The 24,630-nt window shown below is 39.1% G+C and overlaps 1 protein-coding gene across 1 annotated transcript in view; it reads right to left on the bottom strand.

Annotated features, from left to right (window-relative positions):
• Positions 1 to 24,630, bottom strand: part of THSD7A (thrombospondin type 1 domain containing 7A) — a 449,664-nt gene that overhangs the window by 141,691 nt on the left and 283,343 nt on the right. The window contains exons 5-6 of the mRNA XM_062178382.1: positions 24,358 to 24,513; positions 22,770 to 22,982 (exon numbers count right to left, since the gene is read on the bottom strand). Coding sequence (XP_062034366.1) covers positions 22,770 to 22,982; positions 24,358 to 24,513 — 369 coding nt within the window. The remainder of the gene's footprint in view (positions 1 to 22,769; positions 22,983 to 24,357; positions 24,514 to 24,630) is intronic.

The following is a 24,630-nucleotide window of genomic DNA, read 5'->3' as shown; positions in this document are numbered from 1 at the left end:
TCGAAGAACTTTAAAGAATTAAACATGCCAACTGCATTTAGATGGCCTTATATTTTCAAATAAATTTGTATGTAACCGGTAATTTAACAGAAGCTGTGAATCTACAGTGTGATTGCTAAGGCAGAATTCTAGAGCCCCTGAGGTCATGAGCTTCAGGCACTAAGAAATGCCATGTGCTGAAAAGGACCTTCCATAGCACCACGATGCTAGTGTACGACTTGCCTTGAAAGGACTGATTAGAGAAGGAAAGAGAAGAGGACTTTCATAAAGTGGGTATTCACGGCATTTTGATAGACTGACTCCAAAATTTATAAGGCAGATGTTTGGAAAAAGAAATTTTTTTTTTTTTTTTTTTTTTTTTTTTTGACAGGCAGAGTGGACAGTGAGAGAGAGACAGAGAGAAAGGTCTTCCTTTGCCGTTGGTTCACCCTCTAATGGCCGCCGCGGTAGCGCGCTGCGGCCGGCGCACCGCGCTGTTCCAATGGCAGGAGCCAGGTGCTTATCCTGGTCTCCCATGGGGTGCAGAGCCCAAACACTTGGGCCATCCTCCACTGCACTCCCTGGCCACAGCAGAGAGCTGGCCTGGAAGAGGGGCAACCGGGACAGGATCGGTGCCCCAACCGGGACTAGAACCCGGTGTGCCGGCGCCGCAAGGCGGAGGATTAGCCTGTTGAGCCACGGCGCCGGCCTGGAAAAAGAAATTTAATACACTACTTTATTCATAGGTCATTTGGTCCCACAGAAGTTTTCATATGCCTTTCAATACCTAACACTTACAAAAAGAGATGAGAAATGTATTGTAAAATGAAGAGATATTAGAGACATTAAACACTTATGGATGTAAAATCCCATACAAGGCTTACAGGGCTTCTCTGAATATTAGGTCTTAACATTTCAGCAGTCAACACAAAAGGGAATTAATTACGGAATTCATCCCAGAACAGGGTACCTTTCAAGAGTGGTAAAATTGTTCTTGACATAAAAAAGGATATAAATTTATTGTTATAATTTTCAGAAAGGTGATACTGCATCATTCATATATACAAATAGAACTACCTATGAGCTTTTATGAGCTTCAATACAGGCAATATTCAGCACAACACAATTGAGTGTAAAGACAATTGCATAGAGAAACATAATGTATTTACCAATAGGAAAATATTACATCTAATTGCTATTTTCTGAAAAGCTCTCATAAATCTGTTCTAAAATAGGTTTCAAGTCAGTCCCAAAGGGACAAATACTATATGTTCTCCCTGATCTGTGAGAACTAACAGTGCACCTAAAACGAAAGCTGTAGAAGTGAAAATGACACTTTGAGAATCAATGCCTTGAATAGCCCTCGTCTTCAATGTCAAGGAACAGTTTTCAATTTTTTTTCTTTTCTCTTCTTCATACTATCTGTTGAACTGTTTACTTAACATAGAGTTAACCATATGTATATAAAGGTAATTGAAAATAGATCTCAGTAAAAAATAGGAGGGGGAATAAGAGAGGGAGGAGGCAGTTTGTAACTGTAAAGCTGTATAGTTCTGCATACAGTTCTACAGACTTACTTCTAGGAGTACAGTTTAAAAACTTATTTAAATTTAAAAAATGGGACTCCAAATCCCATTAAATTGGTGGTAAAAATGCCATCTTAATAGTTAAAGTGATCATATGAAGTGTTAAAATGAATGTACACATAGAAATAAGTGTTAAAGAGATCATATAAATATCAAGTGCCTGGTAATAATAATAGACAAAATTAAAAAGGAAGAAATGTCCAACATGGAAATCTGTCCACATAGCAGACTCATAGAATGACAATTGCTTTAAGTAACATTCTGACCTCAAAATTATCCGTTAAGGCAGTCGGATGTGGTTGAAAAGCATTTCAGCCATGGAAAGCCAAGATGATGTGGCATGTGAGTGAGGCCCCAGTGGAAAGAAGGGGCCATCAAAGAACGATGTATTTTTCTCTGAAGGGAGGAGAGAACTTCCACTTTGTTTTTGGCCTTGTCTAAATACTGATGGAATTTGTGGTCACAAAAGGCTTCCATAGCCTTGGCAGCTCATGTCAAGAACCTCAGGTGATCACTGATGTCATAAATAAGAGTGTTAATTGTTAAATTAACAGCAGAAGTCACTGTGCACTTACTCCCTATGTAGGACCTCTGTCCTTAATGAGTTGTACCATGAGAATTAACTGCAAATCTTGTTCTCAAACAGTACTTTAAACATTGTGTGTATGTGTGTGGGTACAAACTGTTGAAGTCTTTACTTAGTATAGAGTTGGTCTTCTGTATATAAAGTTAATTTAAAATGAATCTTAATGAAGAATGGGATGGGAGAGGGAGTAGGAAGTGGGACTGGAATAGGGGTGGGAGGGTGGGAATGGGGGGGAAGGACCACTATATTCCTAAAGTTGTACCTATGAAATTTGCATTAATTAAATAAAAGCTTAAAAAACAAACTTAGCAGCTGTGAAGTTCTTTTAGGTCCTAAATCCAGGCAAATGTGATCAAAATTTAGGCAAGAAGAATTAGGTGTTACAAGAACTTTGACAGTAGTGTCTTCCCTGGTACAGTGAGGGGAAAACTCAGCTGGTAGAAAGTGGTAGGGAGGCAGAGTATTCGTCAGAGTGAGGACACTCAGAGTAACATATTCAGGATCGCACAGAATTCCTAGTGAGAAGCACAAGAGCAAGAGCCTGCTCCTCCATTTCCTTGTAAAAGAGTGTTTTCCCACAGGACACTGGCCAAATGCCCAACTGAAGGACATCATTTTTGCCTAATTAGGAACTAGTTGAAATCAATATTATTTAACATGTTCTTTGGGTAAATATTTCATTGCATTGATTTATACAAGTTTTTGTTCACACACTCTCATGTTCATAAATGAGATTTAGCATAGACATGCCATTTTAAAGTATTTAGCTCTTTTATCTTTAGACTGCATTTTGTTTGTTGCTTTTCTTTTTGATACTACATTAGAGAATCTGACATAAAACCAGTTGTTGAAGGTTACAACACTTTTATTCTTATTATTTTTCCATCACTAATTATAAACAATAGGTAAAATAAGGATCACCTTGATGCTAAAATCTCAAAAATAAAAAATCAGATTATATCAAGGTGTAGAAACAATAATATAACAAAAATTCTTTAAAAATTCTCATTGCCAAGTAACTTTCCATAACTTTCACTTTTCTTATAGGAAGGTATTTATTATGGCAGAGTTTCTTTGGTTGCTACCATAATCTGAAAGCATTTGAAAAAGAAAAATATCAATGGACAGTACATTTAAAAAATCAATATGTACATAAAATATCATAATTTTTTTGTCACACTTTCATTGTCTCTTTCAGGATAACTTTCAGTAAGTATTAAAACATTTTTTCCTATAGAATTTTAATGCCAAAGAAATGAAAGGATTATTATGGTTGACAAATTCAGATATTCGGATCAACTATTTTAATGCCAGACTAGAAAAGGTTATGGAAAGGGGCAGCATTGTGATATAGTAGATAAAGACCACCAATCTGCAACACCAGCCTCCCATAAGGGCCTCAGTTTATGTTTAGACTGCTCCATTTCTGATGCAGCTTTATGCTAATGTCCTGGGAAAGCAGAGGAAAATGGCCTACATGCTTGGGCCCCTGCCACCTACATGGGAGACCCAGATGAAGCTCCTGGCTTTGGCCTGGCATAGCCCTGGGGAATAAACCGGCAGATGGAAGATCTCTCTCTCTCTACTATCTCTCTCTCTCCCTCTCTTTCAAATAAATAAGTAAAAATATTTTTTTAAAAAATGTTACAGAAAATGCTGTTTTATTAGTAGCAACATAAATTTTAATGTAAAAAATACTTTCTCAAGGCCTAAAGATAACATGTTATTTTTAAATTTTATGTTGGTTTTGTACGTTGGGGAATGGAAGACTCATAAAGCTCAGTGCATTACATGAAGTCTATTCAAGAGCAGAACGTAGCTAAAGGTCTGACTTTCTGATCACTGATCTCCAAAACTGAAGCTTAAGTCTTTATATTAATATGTTAACATCAATAGATTAAGATGCAAGCTAAGATTCATATATTCCAATTTTAGGACTTCCTAAGTTAATTTAAGATTTCCACAGTCACTATCAAAAGATTACCCGTACCATCCTGGCCCCGCAAAAAACACCTCACCTTAGTGACAAAAAGACCAAAAAGAGTACGTGCTCGCTAGGATGTGCAGAGAATGGAGCACCTGCACACTGTTGGCAGGAACATACATTAATGCAGTCATTGTGGAAAACAGCATGGAGGCTCCTCAAAAAGATAAAAAAAGAATTACCATAGGATCCCACAATCCCACTACTGGGTATATAGCCAAAGGAAATGAAATCAGTCTGTTGAACAGACATCAACATTCCCATGTTTATTGCAGCAGCCAAGAGATGGAAACAGCTTAAGCATCCATCAGCTGACAAATAAGGAATATATATACTGTCCAGCCATAAAAGATGAGAATATCATCTCCAATAACATGGATGAAACTGGAGGTGTTAATGAAATAAGCCCTGCACATAATGACAAGTGCCACATGAGCTCATTCACACATGGAAATGAAAAAATGCTGATTTAAAAGAAGTAGAGAGTGTAGTGCAGAATGCTGGTTAACAGAGGCTGCCGAGAGAAGGGAGGAGAAGGGGATAGGAAGTATTTAATGGGTACTGAGTTATAGCTAGTCTGAAGTTAGTGCCTCTGTTATACTGCAAGGTGAGGTAAATAAAATTTCAGTTTTATAATACACACATAAAAATCTAGAAGAAAAAATTTTGAATATTTGAATATTGAAATTATGAATATCATAAAGAACTGATAACTGTTGAAGGATATTTACCCTGATTTGAATACTATATATATATATATATACACACACACACTGCAGCATCACATAATGTACCATAAATATGCAAAACTTTCATGTAGTAATTAAAATTTTTAAATACTCAAAAAATGAATATTTGGTTTTTGAAAATGACTAGTAAATTTTGAAAGTTAAGGACAGAGAAGGAAGGGGCCTGTGTTGTGGCATTGCAGGTAAAGCCGCCTCCTGCAACTGGCAACCCACATGGGCACCAGTTCATATCCCAGCTGCTCCACTTGCAATCCAGCTCCCTGCCAATGGCCTGGGACAAGCAGAAGTTGATCCAAGTTTGGGCCCCTGCCACACACGAGAAACCCAAAGTTCTTGGCTCCTCTCTTTGGCCTTGCTCAGCTTTGACCATTGCAGCTACCAGGTGAGTGAACCAGCAGATGGAAATTTTCTCTAACTTTTGAATAAATAAATAAATGAATCTTTTCAAAAAGAATAGAGAAGGAAGAATGGCTTTACTCAATAATTTTTAAAAGATTTTATTTATTTATTTGAGAGGCAGAGTTACAGACAGTGAAAGGGAGAGACAGAGAGAAAGGTCTTCCTTCTGTGGGTTAACTCCCCAAATGGCCGGAGCTGTGCTGATCCGAAGCCAGGAGCCAGGTGCATCTTCTTGGTCTCCCGTGTGGGTTCAGGGTCCCAAGCACTTGGGCCATCTTCCACTGCTTTCCCAGGCCACAGCAAAGAGCTGGATCAGAAGAGGAACAGCCGGGGCTGGCGCTGCAGGTGGAGGATTAACCTACTGTACCACTGTACCAGCCCCAGCTTTACTTAATATTAAAACAAATGATCGAGCTCTGAAAAGTGGTCTGAGCCTGGTGAAGGGTTAGAATGCTGCACAGGCAGACCAGCAGAACAGAACACACAGCAGAGCCTTGCTGCACGGTAACCACTAGCACTAATCCACTTACCCACGTTCTTATTGTTCTCTACTCTCCGTTAGCACTTTCAGGTCTTGTTTTTGATAACTTCATTCTTAATCCTTTAGTATACAATACACACATTTTTCTCTATAGGTATCTACACTTCGGGATTTATTCCCTAGAGAGATTTCTAGAAGTGGTACAAATGATCCTGTTTGAGATTTATAATATATACACTGTGAATATTGTTCTAATGACTGTAATACATAGTTCTTTCTCTTCTGTGTAAGACTTTCTATTTCATACATTGGTTGATCTTACTGACTTAACACAAGGTGGGGAAAAGAGATATTGAAGCGACAAAGATTTGCATTTTTATTACAGTCTTCTCATATTTCTGGTAACCACATCAACTGGATCCTGGCTCTGCAGTAGTGCTCAAAATCCAACCCCAAATGAAGAGCTGAATGTCAGTGTTCTGGCCTGCTCCAGGGGGTACCTCGCACCTTTCATTCTAGATTTATAGCGGTCTAGACACACAACATTCCAAAATGGCGATGGCACTCCTAGTCTTCTGCCAGGATGTCTATGCCTAGCATCAGAGTGCCGAGTATCTTCTTGACTGCTGGAGCAGGTTTAAAACATTTACAAAAAGTACGAACTCATTTAAAATAAATAAATAAGTTTCCATGCTACTTAAGCTGAAACTAATTCTCTTCAGGTGAATAATCTGGTTTGGATGGAGCAACTTGACAAGACAGAAGAATATATAAGGTAGGTATGGAAGTGATTTGGTTGTGAAAACATTTACAATCTTTATATATGGCTAGTCAGCCAGAAACACAGCTGCACGGGGTCTGAGTCTCCAGACCACTTGGAACATCTCCAGGACTTGATTTTCCTTCTCTGACACACATGGGCAGTCAAACCAAACCAATGGGACCACTCAGCCTTAAAGGAGTTACTGCCATTCTCTTATACGAGAAAGGTTAAAAGTGGAAGCAAATCAACACCATTTACTTCACGATTTATGGTTAATGTATCCCCCAAATAAATGTGAAATACACTTTTGTAAAAGAGTTATGAAAAAGAAATGCTCTTTGTTCTTCTTCCTGAATTTGACTAAGTGATTACAGGTTGATTTTTAAAAGAAACAGTAGGGAACCTGCATTGGCTTTCTTAATTTTAGTAGGAGATAAATACTTTCACATTTTGGGGATGAAAGGGACATTCTTCAAACACATTATCATGATTTTTACATTTCTGCTAACCTTTCTATTGACCAAAGCTACATTGTAAGCCATTAGCAAATCCATTTTAAAATGCTTTTATCAAATTAGAAAAAGAGGATATTACACTGGGAACAAAAGCAAAGCTTTCTTTTCTGACTCATGCAACTTTGATTTGTCATTTCCCCCTAAATGCAATCAATAGATCATGCATGATTTCAATCCACTGAAACAGTACCAAAGTCATCTAATTTAAAGCAACTCTGCTTAGAAACATCAGTATATAGGAACATACCACAAATACCAGAAAATACATAAATATCATATTCCTCATGTCAAATTGAAAATTATTTTTTTAAAAATTAAAAATGTAGGATCAGCAATTTATCATTGCCAATAATGTCAGTAACATGATGCTTAGACAATGTACTACTTTTAAGTAACAGAATTAATACAATTATACTATTATTTAAGTATTCCTGGCACATAACATTTTAAACTACAGCTTTTCTCAATACGTTTATGATATATCAATCCTTTATCCCCCTATGTAGATGTCATAGGTATGCATATTTAAAGGTAAGGTATGAATAGTCCCAACAATTATGAGATGCATTATTACCTATACTGTTCTACATTTCAGGAACTCCATAAAACAAACAAAAACTAAAGTATGCAGTAAAACTTCTGTCTTTCTTTATTTGCCAGATCATACTCAAATGGAACATTCCTTCTTTTCATTACTTTTGGCAACCCATTGTGGTTTTCACATAAAACAAAAACAAAACAGAAACTCTAAAACATATGGATATACATCCTTACTTTCTAAATGTAATGCCTGACAGAGAAGGGTTTACTCATTTATTTGAAAGGCAGAGTTGCAGAGAGAGGGAAAGACAGATCTTCCTTCTGCTACTTCACTTTCCAAGTGGTTGCAACAGCTGAGACTGGGCAAGGCTAAAGCTAGGAACCTGGAACTCCGTCCGAGTTTCCTACATGTGTGGCAAGGGCCTAAGTAATTCTGCCATCTTCTGTTGCCTTCCCAGGCACATTAGCATGGAACTGGATTGAAAGCAGAGCAGCTGGAAACTGAACCTGCAGTCATACTGGATGTCGGTGTCACAGGCTGCGGCTTAACACAGTACCAGCCCCTTGAGTTGACACAAGTCATCTGCTTTTTCAGACCCTCCAGTCATTCTGTAAGGTAGAGCATATAATCTTCTCACTGCCCCTTGGCAACCTGGGTGTAAGCCTAGCACAGCAGTACCTGTACTGAATGATTTGATTACACATTTTCCTATTCCCTACTGCATGGTAGACGCTCCATTACTAACATAAGTGGAATACCTGGAATATAGCACACATAAGAAATGAGAAATGAAAAAAATGAATTGGCTTAGGTAGTAGAGTCTTAGAAGTCTAGTCAACAACTAAATCTATTTATTTATAATGTTCAGATGCTGTCCACAAGAGTAGAATTTTTTTTTTGGAAGGTTGTAACTCTTTCATGGAATGCATTATATAGTTATTTCCTGGGTGGTTTACCTTGGAGAGGCCACAACTAAATATCCAGAAACAGTCTGAATAAATGCTTATTTAAGGGGCTGGCGCTGTGGCATAGCAGCTAAGGCTGCTACCTGTAGTGCCGGCATCCTATATGGGCACTGGTTCGAGTCCCAGCTGCTCCACTTCCAATCTAAATCTCTGCTATGGCCTGGGAAAGCAGCAGAAGATGGCCCATGGCCTTGGGTTCCTTGACCTGTGATGGAGACTTGGAAGAAGTTCCTGGCTCCCGACTTTGGATTGGCCCACGCTCTGGCCGTTGCGGCTATTTGGGGAGTGAACTAGCGGATGGGAGACTTCTTTCTCTATCTGCTTCTGCCTCTCTGTAATTTAGCCTTTCAAATAAATAAATAAATCTTAAAAAAATTACTTATTTAAAAATCTCCATACAGCTCTGAATAAAAGCATTTTGGAATTGATAAAAAGTATCAGACATGTTGTGATACTTATGTCACTACCTGAGCAATGATTTCCAACAATCTAATATTCCATGAAGGAGCTGAAGAACTGGGGAATGGGAAAAGAGGAATTTGGAACAACAGTGACAAAGAAAATGTCTTGAGGTGCTTTCGCCACTCTATCATCTCTGTGTTCTACTTTGGCTTTGGTAAGGACATCAGATTATTTTTTAAAGATGTATTTGTTTATTTGCAAGAGTGACAGAAAGAGAGGGAGAGACAGAGAAAGAGAGAATTCTTCTGTCTGTTCCCCAGATGGCCGCAGTGGCCAGGGCTAAGCGAGGAGACAGGAGCTTCATTTAAGTTTTCCATGTGGGTAGCAGGGATCCAAATACTTGGGCCATCTTTTGCTGTTTTTCCTAGGCCTTTAGCAGGGAGCTGGATTGTTCAAATGATAGCTGGAAATACTTCTTCTGTCCCCACTTTCCATATTACCAGCTTTATTTAGTGACCCTGGAATGTCTGTCTCTCTCAGTTCTTTCCTCACAAGTTCTTGAAAGTGTTCTTTCCGCTAGCCCATCCTTAAAGCAATCAAGGACCAGCAGGGATGCACTTGATTCCTTGGCTGGGAGGTGAGATCAATCCCAGTAAGCCTCAGGAATAGATTCAGAGGATGTATGATGTCTCAGAGAAACAAATCAAAGGCACCATTGATGGGAGAAGGACCAATCAAGACACAATTTTATATATCACTTATATTTTATATAAATTTAGTAATTTCTTCTAAGATCAAATCCTTAACAATTTTACCAGTTATTTAATTTCCTTATGACTTTTATCGCTTTCTGGCAAAAACAGAAAGCCAAGAAAAGGTACTGCATTAATCATGTGGCTTTGTATACCACATTAAGTGTTTCAATAATAGGCACCCCTGAGATAAGAAATCCCAGATAAAGAATCATAGCGAAACAGCATCTCTTCTTTTACTTCCTATTGTGAATTCTTGGTGAGTTTTTCTGCAAGATATATTTTCCCCATTCTCCACCTAATGCAGTGGTGAGTATTAGTGATCTTAAGGTTCAAAGATAACAATGGCTTTCTTTTCTCATTATAATTAATTGTCATTCCACAGCAGTATTCCTTGATCCCCTATAAGTCAAGTGAAGAACAATTTCTGGCCATAGTCATTAACTTGTTCTTATCTTTCTAAGGAATGAAAGAAAATGGTATTTTTCTTGATGTGACACGTTCAATATATTTTGTACATTATACAAATAAAATGTGTATGATTATATTTACTCTAATATTAATAACATTGTTATAATAATTAAATCTGAGGTGCCAGCACTATTGGTGTAGCGGATTAAGCTGCCACCTGAGTGCCTGCATCCCATATGGGCAACAAATTGAGTCCTAGCCACTCCACTTCCCATCCAATTCCCTTCTGATGTCCCTGGGAAAGGAGCTGAGGACTGCTCAAGTGCTTGGGCCCCTGCACCCACGTGGGAGACCCAGAGGAGGCTCCTGGTTCTGGTCTGGCCCAGCCCTGGCCATTGAGGCCATTTGGGAATTAAACCAGCAGGTAGAAAATTCTCTCTATCTCTCTCCCTCTTATCTCTCTTTTTCCTGTCTCTCTGTAATTCTGCCTTTCAAATAAATAGAAATAAATCTTAAAAAAAACACTTGATCACACACAAATAACCTTAGCTTTCTTCAGAAGACATTACTAGCTTAATGCTAGTTTGAATGGATAGTACGTGTTAAGTGGAAAACAAATGTCAATTCAGAAATGTTTCCTTGATAATATGGTGAAAGGGTTTTCTATTATGGAATTTTATTAAGAATATCAAAAGAATTTTAAGAATATTCTTTTAAAGATACACACACTCACACTTTGAAAATAAGTACTGGGGCTAACATTGTGTCATATCAGGTCAAGCCACCATCTACACTGCTGGCATTGCACTGAACTCTGATGTTTAGAGGCAGGGAACTCCTGTGACTGAATACTGGTGGTTTTATAAGGAGAGAAAGAGAGAGAGAGAGAATGAGAGAGAATATGAATATCGATCAGAGGACTCACATCCCCACATGAAAGCTCCCTGTCCCTTGCCATGGCTGTCCTGAGCCACCTCGGGACACTATGAGCAAGAACTCCATCACCAGATGCTGTCCCTCGGCCTTGGACTTCTAGAACTGTGAGCCAAAATAATCCTATCTGCTTTATCAAGTACATCACTTCAGGTATTATTCAGGAATAATAGTAACAACAAATACTTAAGTGGCAGGTCTTATTTACCAGGAAGGATAATATATAGCACTTAAAATATAATAACTCATTCATATTCTACAACAGTATTATGAATAGGAAATTGCACAGCCCTCATTCCACAGATGGGAAATATACTCAAAGCGGATTTAAGGAATTTGCCCAAGAAAGTTGCAGTGTCAACATGAGAACCCAAACTAGGGCTGCAAGGACTGAGTTCCAGAACACTGAATCTCAATGAAAACCAGGCTAATGATAAAATCCTGCAAGACAAATCCTTTAAATTTCAAATTTCTATCACACTCTGTTTGCTTTTTGTCCATATGCAAATACAGTAGCTGTTTTCCTCTGGAGTACTGGGACTTCAGAATAATGAAATTTGAAAGCATATTGAGACGTTAATAGGGTGTGCAATTGGGTGGCATGCTTTATCTGACATCTGGTAGGCAAAGTTTGAATTTGCATTGAGGGTAATAACAAAAGTTTACTTTAGGAGAAATTGAGAGTTATTTCTTAAAATGATGTGATGTTTAGGAATAAAAGAAAGCAAAAATGAGTGATGGGTCAGAGACTTATTGACAATTTGCTATGTGGAACACAGTGCTGGGAAATAAGCATAGAAGAGTTAGATATGACCCCTACCCCATAGTAAGCAACCACACAGAGGGGACAGTGAGGAACTGTGCACTATAATAACCAAATCTCAACTTCCTTAAATTAAACAATAGGTCAACAAAGGTAGGGACAGAAAAGGCAACTGGTAAAATGGGCAGCATGAGATCACAGAGAAAATTCTGGAATTCCCAAGTGGCTTTGCAGCAAGAGTCTGTAGGCAGTTGAGTGACGCAGTCAAAGGAGGGTTTATAGTAGGAAAGCTGTAATGCAAGAAAAGTGAAAGCCTTATATCCTGGAGTTTTTAACCACTAATTGCCCTACTTCTTCTCAATGAACATAATTCCTTTAAACTAACACACATTGCCTTCACTGCTACAGCCCTAAGGCATGACATCATCTTTCACCTGAATGACTGCCATTGCCTCCCTACTGCTTCTTCTCTACTCCCTGAAAGCACAGAGCAGCATGAGTGATTCTGAAAAATAAGTCAGTCTGGTCATCTGTCTGCTCAGTCATTCAACAGAGCTTCTCAGTTTAGCCAGTGTGAAAGCCAAAGCCCCTGAATGGTCTCAAACCTCTGTAACCTCTCTAAGCTCATCCCCATAGTTGACTACAGGTTACTCTACTCCAAACATACTGACATAATGTTCCTAAAACATTCAAAGCCTTTTCTAATTCAGGGTATTGTGTTTGATGTTCATTCTGCCCTCAGAGATTTGTCTCACACTCCCATGGGACTTGTTTTCCTAACTCCTTCATGTCTGTTTATGGCTGTCACTCTTTCTGTTAGTAGATTAAGTTGTGGTGCCAGGAAATAGGCTTAAAAAACTGAAAAGGAAACGGATTTTGGAGGAAAGGTGAGGAATCAGATTTATAACACAGTGAATCTGAAATGCCATTATGGCTTGGTTGAGGTTTTCTGGTAGAATCCTACACCACAGAGTTGAAGGAGGATGTTGGAAGACACAGAGAAAGAATACGGTAAACAGGAAACAGAGACAGTAGACTGTGGCAGATTAAGTATGTCCACACATTCTGGTAAGTACCTCTTATCAAAAGGTAAACTCTATTTCATTATGCTTTGATGCTGTCTGGCCTTTAGATTTGCTATGACCCACAAAATGCAGTAGATATGTCCTTATGAGAGTTCTAGAATTATGGCTTTTTGGCATATTTCCCTTTTGAATCATTGCCCTGAGATCACTTTCAAAAGAAGACAGTTGGGGTGTTGTGGTACAGAAGGTTAAGTCACTGCCTGTGATGCCAGCATCCCACATCAGACTGCCACTCAGAGTCCCAGCTACTCTGCTTCCAATCCAGCTCCCTGTTGATGTACCTGGGAAAGCAACATAACACGACCTAAGTGCCTGGGTCCCTGCCACCCATGTGGGAGACCTAGATGGAGTTCCAGGCTCCTAATTTCAACCTGGCAACATCAGGTTATGGCCATCTGGGTAGTGAATCAATGGATGGAAGATCTCTGTCTCTGTCTCTCCCTCTCTGTCACTCTTTCAAACAAATCAAATATGTATTTAAAAAATCCAGTCTGTTGGATTGATTGGACCATGGGGGGACACATAGAAGTAAAATGAGGCACTTATATTGATATTCGTGGAGTCAACATAGATATTCCTGCTATGCCAACCTTCCAGTGGAATGTACAAGCATCAGTGAGGCCAAACAGAACCAACATAGGGACTGTGCAGCCAACCAGCAGAATTACGCAAAATAAAACAAAAGCAAAATCACCCCTTACTCAAAACAAAACAAAAGCACTGCTAAGTTTGATGGGGGTTGTTTGGCAGCATACATAGCTGGTATAGAAGTCAGTATCTACAAAGGAGATGCCACTGTAACAGAAACCTAAAACAAGTATCACTGGGTTGAGACTTGGGTATGGAAAGATTGAAAAGCAGGTGAGAAGATTGCTAGTAGAGGGTGGAGATAGAGAGTCTTATGTGATTAGGATGGGACACTGACAACACTGTTGCTTGTGGAAATGTGCAAGACATAAAATGTATGCAATGAACCTGTAGTGCCAATTTAATGTCTTTTTTCCTGCAAATGATATACTATAGGAAGATAGATACACTAAAGAAAAAAAATTTGGTATACAACCAGAATTGAGGATGTTGTAATGAGGCAAAATGGAAAATGAAAAATTGACTTATTACTTCTCTGGTAAAAAGATTTTTGAGTCGGAAATGACCTAGGATGAAAATCAAATCTAGTGTCTAGCTAATAATCACTGGATAGCACCACAGAATGATTTCAATGATTGCTAGCAGACTCGGATACACACAAGGGCTTCTGGGAGCCTCAGAAGCATTTGTCATAGCAGTCTCATAGGTGGCCCAAAGTAAAAAGAGAATCTTGTTTCAGAAACAATTATGGATATGGATTTAGGGCACAGAATGACCTCCAATGAGATTCATAGGAAACTCAAAACATTTTAAGAGTGTTGTATTGACAAAATGTTGCCAATTTGGATTTAGAGAAATTGATAAAATTAAAAATGAGGTTGGGGGAAGCCTCAGTGTTCTCTAATTTCTATGAGCAGGAGACAAACAGTGAGCTCCTCAGTTACAGGTATGGGTGATTTCTTACCAAACAGAAACGATGACTAACTCAGGGGAAAATCCAAGAGCCCAACTGAAGAGCAAAGCGGAAAGGGAATCACTGGGCTAAGGAACCATTCCAAGAGAACACAGAGAGCCCCACCTGGGACTTTCCTCATCCCACGCAGAGAGGGAACAGGCAGATTTCAGAACAAACCAAAAATCGCTGAATGTTTCCTATTTTTTTTTTTTTTTTTTTTGCATGGGGAGCTCTAGCATGATTTTCAAGTCCTTGTCACATCAGCAGATGGTGCAGCTTTGGGGGGAATTTGTGGAAGGCACCTTGTACTTTTAGGTCACAGGTTTCTGATTCAAGAATAGCCATATGCAAATTACTGTACCTGGGGAGCTGTATCCCTGTTTGAAACTGATGCAGATCATGAAACTGGATTTTAAGCTTGATGCTGTAACTGCATGAGCCTTTTGGTGGTCTTGGTGGGGAAGGGGTAAAGTTTGTTTGTGGAAAAAGTCAAATAATTGTGACCAGAGGGAAGGCTGCAGACAATTAAATTATTTGCCATTTTTTTTTTTTTGGACTGTGTCTCACCAAGGGTAGAATCTTTCCCTACCAAGTGAATCTGTATTGTAATCATGAATTTTCACTCACGGAATATAGCAGAAATGATACTGTATGAGTCAAAGAGGATTTTCAGCTTCTGTTTGGTCATCTTGAAGTATTGTCTTAAAACAACCAGGTAAAGAAAGTAACCTAGCTTTTTGGAGGATGGCCACACAACTGAAACACTGCTGTTGTCAGCACCAACTGCCAGCTACACACAGGAGGCCACCTTGGACCTTCCAGCCACAGCTCAACCCCTACGAGTGAGCTCATGGGAAATATGAACAAGAACTGCTCCACGTCACAAGAAGTCCTGTTATTGTTTTCACCCCCCGAATTTTGAAATGGTTTGTTGGCCAGAAATCGTTGAGTGATAGCTGGCCTGAGAGGTAGTAAGAGAATGAGAAAGCTACACTGAATGGAGTCACAGTAAAACAAAGACTGACAGAGGTTGGTATAAATGAAGAAGCCAATTAAAGTTGGATAATGTCAGCAATGAGATGCACCTGTTGGGATTAATTAAACTCCTGCCTAGCTGGAGTGAAAGCTGTGCTTTCTGTCCACACTGGTCTTTATGACACAGATGTGAGACAGCTGGCTGCCCTGGATCGTGCTGTCACCTTTTGGCTGACGATAAAGTGAAAGGCTTTCTTCCTCCTTGTATTTGCCATTTGAAGTGGTAGCCAGCACTTAGTGGGGAATTACTCATTAAATGGTAAGTAAACAATTGTGTAGTTCACTTTTATCTGAAGTCTCTGCTCAATCTACTCTCCTTTAAAACGTGAAAAGGAGGAGCTGGTACCTTGTGTACCGGGTGCAGCAGCTGCCTGTAAGGCTGGTCTGCTTCCATACAGCTCCCTGCTAGTGTGTCTGGGGAGCCAGCTGGAGATGGCCCAGGTGCTTGGGCCCCTGTGCCCACTTGGGAGGCCCAGATGAGGCGCCTGGCTCCTGGCTTCAACGTGGCCCAGCCCAGCCATCTGAGGAGTGCACCAGCAGATGGAGGATCTCTCTCTCTCTGATTCTCTCATCCTCTCTCTAACTCTTTCAAATAAATAAATCTTTTAAGAAAGCAAAAAAGAAAATTCCCTATAAAATTCCGTTCTTTGCCATGACATTGCTATTCAGAAGAACATTGGCTCAATTCTGATGTTTTCAAAAAAAATTAAGAATATTTCCAAATACATACAAAGAAACATGAAGAGGCAGAGGACAGATCAGGATATCTGATGGCAGATTTTTAAGTGCACAATATAATTGTGATTACCACAAACCAACACTGAAGAATAACGTATTGTCTTAAATTTTCTAAAGGGCTATAATGACTTTAATCTTTACACTAAATTGAATAAAGAATCTCAACCCAATTATAGGAAAGAAACTCCTACCAACAGTGTTACATGATACTAATTGAAGTAAGAGACCCTAGATTTAAGCATAATATTCAACCTAATTATATTTCAAACACATTAAATAGCATAGCTTTCTTCAGGAAGGGAACTTCTGGTTGATTTATTGCCCAAATTATGGAAAAACTATTCAGTTACAGGATGGAGTCTTGTATTTAACAGATCAGTGTCTCCACGTAATGGCTGTGTAATTTGTGCTAAGAAGTAGATTCCAGCTCCAGAGAATGATCAAACACTCGAAACTGTGTCCTCGTCTAGCTCTACAGACATTTGAATTGATTTGAACTCAAGAGTCCACACAGCAGTTGTAGAAGCAAATCTTCTTTACGTACGGTGCCATTCTGTAGTTAATCAAATTTTAACTTAATTTTTGTCTACCATTCCTCTGGTATATTACTATGATGCTCCTGCCCAACACTGATAACCAATTATGACAAAACATGGTGCAAAGGTAGAAAGGAGCAATGATAGCAATGTGTTCTTCAATCTCAAGGTCATGAAAAGACATTTGATGTTTTTAATGTTAAACAGTCTCAGGATTTGCTGTTTAAGTTTCTTCAGGTTTTTCACCTTCTGAAGTTCCTTTCCCCATTAAAATTCACAGAGAACTAATTAAATTTGGGGGAATCCAGGTGCTTCCAAATGGAAATGGACCTTCCCTCTCTTTATTTTCCCAAATATTTTCATGCAGCTGATATTTCTCCTAATCTTGAGTTTTTGCTCCTTTTATTTCCAAATCTATCAGCCAATGATCATCTCACTCATTGTTAAAGCCAGGATACTATTGAGAGCAAAACAAAATGCTCTTCATTATGACATCAAGAAAATGGTACTAAACTGAGCAAACCTATGACATGGAGTTGCCTGTTTCATACTAAGTTGTTTTTAGTTAGTGGAGACCCTCCTCAAAATTCTCTTTCTTCAAATCCTTACTCTCACTTCTCCTCCCAGACACTTCTCACATCTTCCTTTACCATTCCCAGATTCCTTACTTCTTCCTATACTGTCAGACTGCCATTTTATTCTGCAGAACAATTCATCTCTTCTTGTAACCAAGCAGCAAAAACACAGGGTATTATGCATTTGTCAATCGAAATGTCCAATCAAAACTTTTCCTAAATTGAAAAATGACATATCTTCCTGGGTAGTTCCCTGAAAAGAGAGATGGAAGGCACTAGAATCGATTTTAGATTCCTTTAGTCTATGTACATTTACTACTCCCTCTCTCAATGACTGTGTCTCTGCCTATAATGGGTAGTGTTTCTGGCCAGCTTGTTTTCCCTGGGATCCCTTTTGTAGGATCTTTGTACCCACCTCAGACTCTGCTGCAAAAGGCTCAAACATGACTTTCATCAGATTGTCCTTAGGCACTTGGGTTGTCTGGCAAACATGGAGAGCCGAAAGTTTCTGGAACTCACCTTCCTCCTAGCTAGCAATTGAGTCAGTGTTTGGTACGAGCATATAAAAGCTCCAATCCATTTCTTCTAAAACTGTCATCTCTGAGGTTTAACTTACACTCTTGAGTATTTCACTAATAGACTGAAGTCTGCAATCTTGGTTTTCCTATTTGTAGAAACAAATGAACACAACAGGCCTGAGATTTTTAATAGTGTCACTAACTATGCTGGCCTCTGCTTGATCTATATACATGAATTTTTGGAGGCTCCACCATTCTCTTAATGATGAGTGGTTCCATATGGTTACGGTATTGGTATAGACACTGTGGTTGAGGCAGAACATCTTTCCTCTAGGGGGTCTGGATTTTGGTCTATGTTAGGCAGACATGGTGACTACATGGATTAGTATAAATCTTAGACGCCTAACTCAAGTTGAGTGTTCTTGGAAGTCAGACCTCGACATGTGTGCTACAATTAATTAGTGGGGAAATTAAGCATATCCTGTGTGACTCCAGTGGGAGAGGACTCTTGGAAGTACATACATGGCTTCTTAGGCCTTTGCCCCTGTGCATTTTTCCATTTGCTGATTTTCCTGCATCCTTCCATTGTAATGAATCATTGCTGTGGGTACCACTGTATGCTGGCTCCTCTGAGTCCTCCTGAGGAATCCCTTAACCAGGGTGTGGTTCTGGGGACCAGAACACTTTCCCTCATTTTCACCTTGCTTCTCTAGCCCCTTCTCTCACTGGCTTCTTCTGAGAGTGCATCCTAATGCATCCTAACGCTTGTCCTGGCCCCTGTTTCTAGAAGACCTAGGAGGATTCTAAGTCAGCCAAGATATTAGCCTCGACTATGAGCTCTATAACTTCTCCTTTGATTCTTGGGATGCATTGCCCCTCATTCTCTACTCCTTTTCCTACATACCTCTGTCTCCCTCCAAGCTATTACTCTTTGATAGATATGTATTTGGATAAAGTGACTCAGTATTTATATAGTTTAGATAGTACAAAATGTACTATGAAGCTTAAAATAAAATAGAATACTATCTGGCTTAGTCTTTCCCCATACTGAGTCCTGTTCTCCAAAGGTAAATATTTTCAATATTTTAGAAGTGCATTTGTTTAAAGCTATTGAAATAATACCATATGTTCTTATATTACTCTTAACTCTTACTACTTGAGAACTAGAAATTGTGACGACTACTTGGGAAATAAATAATATTCAAATCTTCCCTTCTCTGAATCACATGAGGATTCCAGAAGTAAGAAACTGGGGGTAAAAATTCCGGAAAGATCCAGCAGTCACAGTGTAGGCCCGCGGCTTGGATATTAAAGCCATCTTCCCCAAGTGGTTTCATAGTCAGCTCATTTGGTACTTCTGATGATACGCACAAATAGTTCCCCAATGAGACTTTAAAGCACTGAGGCTTTAAATGCTTGCCTTGCTGCTGATCTCAATGTTTCTTAATCACAGGGCTTTTCCAGCATTGCTAGGATCCAGCCAGTTTGCTGTGGTGCAAACTGCCAGTCAGTCCTCGGGTGATGGAGTAATTTCCATTCAAGAGCAGCACAGTGCACAGTGCTGTTCTCAGTGGGGTGACCCTCCTTATTCTTATTATTGTAGCATGGATTGCTACGTAATGTTGAGTTGTTGTCATGATTTACTCCTACGAAAATACCATTTTTTGCTTTCACAACAAACCAGGTCAAATATGAAAATGAGTTATGTGTGTCAGTGTTATTGGTTCCATGTTATCTTTTACTAACACAGAAAAAGCAAGAAAGTTAGCAGAGGAGTTTCAGCATTTGAAACTGTTGACATTCACAGCATCCAAAATAATACAAAAAATAAAATAAGCAAACTGAGCTTTTGTAATTCACACCACAAAGTACAAATATTCTGATATCTGAACTAGGGCACGAGAGAAGGAATTATGCAGGGGATCATTTACACACTGTTTTTCAACATAGTAAAGGAAGTATAAAAAGATAATATTTGTTTTACAAACTCAAGTAACAAATGAGACAACAGGCCTTCCTACCCTATCTCCGGCCTAAAAGCCTTGCTTTGTTCTTCCTCTAACCACTTATTTGGGAAAGAAAATATTTTTGCTTCATCCAATTTATATCTTAAAATTAAACACACACACAGATGTCACAAGAATTAGAACCAGGCAGACCTCGGGTATTCTCTTAGGTATGAAATCCTCTAGGATGGTCAAACCCTTTAGACTTTTGGAGTGGTCCCGACATTTGTGCTCAGAGCTCTGGACTTGCTTTTCTGACGATCTTTAAATAATGAGCAATATTTTTTCCTATTGCACATAAAATACTTATCTCCTTTTGGGGAGTTTTATGGTCTTTTGGCTCTCTCTGGCCTTGTGTGATTCTGTTAAATTTTCCTGTTTGTCAAAGAATCCATGTCAAACCCCTCCCGAGTCTTCCCCAATTCTGCTCCTTACAAGACAACTGGAAAAAAAAAGCGATGGTAACAGCAAATCCTAATGATCCCTGGAACCTGGCAGAAAAGGAAATAGAGACTTGAAATGCTTTGAAGTCATTAACAAAGTTGTGAAATTTGTCAGGAATGTGAGAGAAAGAGAGTCTTTTTATTATTTGCTAGCTTCACAGTCGCTAATTCTCCATGTCCCTAGTTGAGCTTTAACTTAATTATAAAACAAAATCTATAGCTGCAGCCCAGGCCTAGAGGTAGAGTCTGTACAACTAATCAACTTTAATTCCCTGGGCCCAATTTAATTACAAAACAACATTTGGTGCAGCTGCTAAACACTTACCAGGTGACCACATAATCCTGGAGTCGCATTTACAGGTCTCCAGCTTTTGCTCTTATTCTATCAGCACAATTATGTCTGATACAATACATAATAGAAATGTGAGTAGGCGCCAGGAATCATGCTAAATAAGAATTCTCTTGATTTTGGGTGCCCCTGTAGGAGAGCCAGTTAAAGTATTAAGTTGCACCACAACTAATTAACGTCAAGAGGTAAAACTGAATGACGGAAGAGATGTCTCTCGAGAACAAACTGGATGCCCATTGTCTACTTTTTACCTTTATAGGAAAATGAAACCAGCAATGCATATGTGAATTATCAATTTGTTTTTTAGGTTATAACATACATTACTTCCCATATAACTAGATGTATCTAACTCAAGCCTCTGCTTGGTTCTTGGTGCTTCACTATACAAGTTAAGGAGGTGATTGTTACATCAAGAAAATGATTTTACTTGATCAAATTAAAGATACCATTGAGATTTTTAAACAGTTGACACCCTTAGTCTTCATAAAATATACTCAGTTTGCACAAATATTCAGGAATATCACTGCACTCAATGAATCAGATCAAATTTTTCATTTGATAACATTAGGCAGAAGTTCCAAGTACAATTAAAATTTTTTCAAGTTTTTGCTTCACTCGAATGCTTCTTTTACAATACCTGAGACTATTTCCTTTCTAAATGTTTAGAAGGGTGAAAAAATTAGTTTAATTAAGAAAAAAAAATAGTCAAGAAGCAAAGGAGTTGAACATGGGCCTTCCTGTTCTCACACCAATTCAGAAGATAACAGTGCCAGGGAAAGCTGACTAGGATTTGAGGCACGAAGAACAGAGGAGCTGCTTGTGCTTTCTATCCTAGCACACTGATCTTTGAAAGTTACTTTGACCTTCTTTTCTTCCCCTTTAGAGCAGGAGAGGGGAAAGCTAATGAGAGGATGTATCATAGCTGATTATACTGTAGAACAAAGCACAATACATAAAATTCCTCATAAAAGATCTGGAGCAATAATGAGCTGTTTCATGTTTCGACCTCAAGTGCTGGTTGGAATTTTACCTAATACTGTGCATCTTGCATGGCTACTTAGACTTTGGACAAAGAGGACGCTGGATACTTCAAAGTCAGAAGACTCATCTCTCACTGGCGGCAGTGGCTGTCAGTCTCCCGCCAGAGAGAGTATCTTTCTTTACTACTGAACGAGTCGCAGGAGGCAACAATTCGGCTTGCTGGAGGAAAATAGGATGGGAGGAATTATGACGGTTGCCAGATGTTGCAGCAGCCCTGAGGGGGCACCAGAATGTTTCTGCATATGCCGTAAACAGCATAAACTGTCAGACCATGGGGCCCTGGGGGTCTAGTGCTCACGCTTCTCTGACGTGCAGTCACAGGACTGAGAGTTAGAAGGAGCCTCACAGAAGGAGCCTGGTCCAGAGGTTTTACGCTGTGTCTGGGGGAGTCAGAGAGCGTCTAAGTGTGTCTCAAGGCATGCTAACCAGTAAAGAGCTCTCCCCAAAACAGCAGAAGCCATGAGATGAATGTAACAATTTTATGTCAGAGCCAACATTTCACAGGTTATTTTATCAAACCAAAATTAGTTGTAAGCATCTAGGGTAATTCTTGTGGTTGTAAATGACCACCCCACCAGGTGGCTCTAAGACATTCCTGGAGGGGGAGTCCCCAGAGCATTCAGAAACCATGCTGCCATAGGCTTGAAAGCCTAGAAATTAAATTATATTGCAATAACAGGGAGGAAAACAAAAGACTTCTGGAGTCACATAAACCAGCCCTTAGAATCTTTCTTTATTTACATTGCAATTTCCATGGAAAACAAAAAAGTCACCGAGAAAAAGTCATTTATCCTTGTTATTTTTAAATTCGGCACTTTAATGCATCTTGTCCTGAAGATGATTTAATTCTTACGCAGCATTACCTGTTCTGTTTTCAAGTTAAAAAATATAGTGTGACTGTCCATGGAACTTCTCTGCTCTCACCATGAGAGAGAGAGAGAGAGAGAGAGAGAGAGAGAGAGAGCGAGCTATTTCTGTGTTTGTAAATGGATTCACTTATCAGAGATGACACAAGATTTTAATATCAGGTAAAAGCATACGCCCAAGGTTAAATGGACATTCAAAAAATGTGATAGATGCATCTGTCTCACCGTCACTGTTGATGCACACAACCTCTTGAACCTGAGTTCCCGGGCCACACTCTCTTCCGTTGTCTGGTTCACAGTCTCCGAGCCTCACCGCCTTCCAGTCATAGCAGGCTGGCTCCTCACAGGGGATGGCTTCTAGTAGATGAGGGCAGTTTCCAGTCCCCCCAGAGCCTCCGGTGGGCTCATTGGTTATGCGTCGCTTCCTCAGTTTGAAGCCTGATCATTGAGGGGAAAAGTATTTCTTGTTAGATCAGTGGTTGAGTATATAAGAAAGCTGAATGAAGCATGACAGTGAAAGTTGGATGAGCATAGAAAGTATATATTATGTGTTTCGAATCATTGGTGTGTCTCCAAATCTCAGCTTAATTTGAGCTCAAGTCACATATTAAATGAATAAGTGAGTAAATGAATGAACAGAATGGGAAAATGAGTTTGAGTCACAACATATAGTAAACATAAGGCAAAAATTTCCATATAGCTCCCATCTTTCTTATAGGGCCTAGGAAGGAGAGAGAAGAAGGAGGAATGTGGAGAAGTAGAGAAAGACATTTTAGTGTATTTGAAATGTCTACATTTATAGAATATTCAAAGAAATGATGAAATCTCATGCTTTTCAGAAATATTCATGATCACAAAAGTGCTATTATTTTTAATTTTTTGACACTGTCACATAATTGAATTTGAAAGATGAACCTCTGAGAAGTAGGATGTTTCCAGAGTAACCACCTCTTTGAACCTCAGTTTATTTCAGCTTCTGGAAATTTGAATTCAAGACATAATACAAATGTGGGCTCCAATGTGGAGCACTCAGAGTCCTGCTCTTGCTTCCATAGCACCTATCAACGTATAACAAAGTTGATAAATCTGTTTACTGCTATGTAAACACACAAGACTCACTGGAAGGCTATCTTGAATTAGAACAGGAAGTTTCAGTTATGAGCTCATGTGAAAATTAGGATACCATGCTCACCATGAAGTAAATCACTGCATGTATTCTATTCTATCTGGACATATTTTGTGCTTCAAGAAAACAATAGCAGTTTTTATCTTTTTACTTGCAAAGTAACAAGGAATTCTGTTGGTTAAGCAGTAGTTATAGACCAGGCCCTGCATTAAGTGCTTTATGTTTACACTTAAAGTCACATTGGTTCTTCAGAGATAGTGTGGGCAGCAGATGCTATTAATCTCTTTTATACATAGGAAGTCAAGGATTTAGATAAGTTAATCAACTTATCTATACAATAAGGGACAGTTATTTTTAAAATAGGAGTTTATTTATACAACAAAGGGCAGGTTTTCCAGTCCAGGTCAGTCTGACACTACAGCTTGTCTTAACCACTGCATTAAATGGCCCCAGGCATTTTCCATCACGTTGCCCACCGTCACCGGGCTCTTGCCATGTCCTTCTGCTTTTTCTTCTAGTGCTATCACCAAAGTAGGTTTACTCATCTTTTAAGTCAGTACTCCTTGGTCGTTTTGGAAAACATGACAAATGAGTAATCACAAGGAACACACAACAGCATTTTAAAAACAACTCATGATTTGATTCGACTGATGGGACTTGCAAGCATGACATGCTAACAGTGCATACCTTTTTTGCCTTGTTGGTCATTACAGTTTTCATAAGTACAAGGTCCCCAAGCTGACCAAGGCGAAACCTCACATTCAACTGGACAAGGAATGTGGCACAGCTGTGTAGTATTGGGGACAGGGCCAGTGCATAATTTCAAGTCCACTGGTTTTGAGGCTGTTTGGAGAAAAATACAGAAATATCTTAAGAGTTAAAGAAGAAAAAGTTATGATTAACAATTTCAGGTCTCTGTATCTATGAAAAAGGAACATAATTTTAAAAAGTGCCACCAAC

Source organism: Lepus europaeus, chromosome 20, assembly GCF_033115175.1.
Source record: "Lepus europaeus isolate LE1 chromosome 20, mLepTim1.pri, whole genome shotgun sequence".
In the NCBI taxonomy this organism is placed as follows: domain Eukaryota; kingdom Metazoa; phylum Chordata; class Mammalia; order Lagomorpha; family Leporidae; genus Lepus; species Lepus europaeus.
This window is presented reverse-complemented; position numbering and strand designations above follow the sequence as displayed.